Genomic DNA, 2558 nt, shown 5'->3' on the forward strand with positions numbered 1-2558 from the left:
GGCTCCCCACCTCCTCCCTGCACCCCCCGACCCCTCGTGGCACTTGCACTGGCCCCACGTCCACCCTGAGCCCTGCACAGCGTCTCACCTTGGCCACCCTGCAGGTGTCTTGGATCTCCTGACACGGGTGCACGAGCCAGAGGAGCTGCTCCCAGACGTGCTCTTGGTGCAGCTCCTCTTGCAGGAGAACATCCAGCATGGCAGCCACGGCCCCGAGGACGGCCTGTTTGTCCTGGAGAGGGATGGCAGAGGCCCGGCATCAAAGACCGAAGGTCTGCCCTTCCTACAGAGAAGGCTTTCTCTTTCCCTTCCCCTTCCCCAACCCCCACGCCCAGCAGGAGATGAGCTCGCTCTGGAGGGCAGGCAGGTTTTCCCCAGACCCTCATCCCCAGCTCTTCCTGCCACATGCTGTGACATGCAGCTGCTCCCTGCCACAGAGCCACTTCGGGGCCCTTTGCAGAGCCAGCCCACTCCCTCCCATCACTGCTCAGCTGCCAGCCCACTGGGCACAGACAGAGCTGCCACATGGGTGCCCCCACTGCCACCCTGGGCTGGGGGCGCAGCAAGGCTCACCTCCTCCTCCTGGCAGTCCTGCCAGTTCCTCAGCACAGAGAAGAGCAGCTCCTGAAGGTTCTCATAGATCCGCTCTTTCTCCATGGCAGGCCAGGGGCATTGGGATCCAGAGGACAAGTTAGACTTCACTCCATCCAGCCACTGTTTCAAAACTGAAAACAAACAAACAAACAAAAATAATGAATAATATATATATATATTTTTTCTAAAACAGAGTGAGAGAAAAGGGAGCCTGTGAGAGCCTGCAGCAGGGCGAGGTGCAAGGGCTGTCCCGAGGCCCCCTGCTCTGGAGCCAGCACTCACCAGCACAAGCGAGGCGCAGGGTCCGGCCGCTCCTCACCTGGCCCACCACACTGCGCAGGCCAGCCAGCATCAGCCACGTGAAGGGGATGCACTGTGGAGCTGCAGAGGAGAAGGAGAGGTCCACAGTCAGAGCCCTGGCAGCAACAGAGGAGGGGGCGAAGCCCTGCATCCCCCAGAGAGGAAAGACCCCTTTCCCCAGTTGTCATAGGTGTAAGGTGGCTGAGAGCACTCTACCGTAGATGCTGAACAGTTTGCTGAGGGTGATGAGCACGAAATCCTTGGGTCTCTCCCCGATGGCCTTCAGATGGCCCTGGAGCTCAGCCATCACCAAGCTGAAATGCATCCGGGCCAGAGCCACCAGGACGTTGCTGGCAGCCATCCTCACGTTGTCCCTGACACCCTGAAAAGGAGTCACTGGTGACACACCGTCCAGGAGACTGCCTGAGACCCCGGGAAGGGCTGAGTCACCGCCGTCCACCAGCACAACACCAGCACGGGCAGCGGCTCCCTTTGCCTTTGGCTGTAACCCCTCACCTGGGCTGCCGTCAGGTCCCGGGACACCTCTGCCAGCAGCCGGTTCACCACTCCGCACGGCGGGCGGCTGTCGTCTTCCCACAGGGCGCCCTCCAGCTCGCGGTACACCTGTGCTCGATCACCCTGGGGACAGGGACCAGTCATGCTTTGCTTTGCCCTTGCTCTCGGGGAGCCGCCCACTGCCACCCATCACCGTGCCGGTGTGGTGCCGCGGCCCGACACCCACAGGACCACGGCACTGCGCCACGGCAAGGATTCACGGCCGGACGTCCCCAGCTCACCTCCCGGTCTTGCAGGCGCTGTTGCAGCACAGTCACAGCGGAGACAGGGACAGGGCTCGGCACCCTGCTTCTCTCCCTGCGACGCGTACGTCTGGGCACGCAGCCCACACAGGCAAAGAGACCTGGAAGCAAAGAGCGGAGCAGCTGCCGCCGGTGTCGCTCGGAGCCAGGGCCGAGCATCCGGCCGGCTCTGGGAGGAACGCTCCTCCAGCCCCACGGTTGGCGGGGACGGGGGAGGGAGCTTTCCCCTTGCTGGGGTGCCGGGGAAACCACGGCGGGCAGCTGCGCTCAGCAGAGCGAGGACGGTGCTGCCGGCGCGGCCTGAACTGACTCTGGAGGCACACGTGCGCTCGGGCGGCGTCACGGCGTGCGGAGAGGTGGAGGGACTCACCTCGAAGGGCTCTCAGCCGCTCCATGACAGCAGGAAATCTCCAGGTAGACGCAACGCTCTCTCTGGTTCCGCTTCCTGCGGGTCCCACAAGCGGACTGAGCCACCGCTCCCACCGCTGCCACGAGGGCGCACGAGGTACCACTGTGACATCACAGCGCAGTGTCACCTCACAGGGAATGGCTGGGGACCAGGCAGCACGCAGGGCAGCCCTGCAGGCCCCCAAACGCAGCATGTTCTGTGATGCACTCGGCTCTGGGGTTCCGGTTCCATGCGGAATTCCAAGCAGGGAATGACCTCAGCTGAGGGAGAGCCCCTGCCAGGGAGCAGCTGCTGGGCACCGCTGCCCGGCACTGTCTCAGTGACTGGGGACTCCATGCTGGGAGGTCCCTCTGGATCGCATCCCTCCCTTCTACTCTGCCAGCTGTACCACCTCACTGGGTATCATCAGCAAATTTGCTGAGGGTACACTTGTGTCA

The 2558-nt window shown here is 63.2% G+C and overlaps 1 protein-coding gene across 1 annotated transcript; it reads right to left on the reverse strand.

Annotated features, from left to right (window-relative positions):
- Positions 1-778: 778 nt before the first annotated feature.
- On the reverse strand, positions 779-1871 carry LOC149912388 (uncharacterized). Its single transcript, XM_090130798.1, has 4 exons — positions 1692-1871; positions 1411-1533; positions 1111-1276; positions 779-975 (listed from the first exon to the last, which is right to left on the reverse strand). The coding sequence occupies exons 1-4, from the start codon at positions 1869-1871 to the stop codon at positions 779-781; spliced, it is 666 nt and encodes a 221-aa protein (XP_089986924.1).
- Between the last annotated feature and the right edge of the window lie 687 nt (positions 1872-2558).

The sequence above is a fragment of the Phasianus colchicus genome, chromosome Z, assembly GCF_987193195.1.
Source record: "Phasianus colchicus chromosome Z, bPhaCol1.hap1.1, whole genome shotgun sequence".
Lineage (NCBI taxonomy): Eukaryota > Metazoa > Chordata > Aves > Galliformes > Phasianidae > Phasianus > Phasianus colchicus.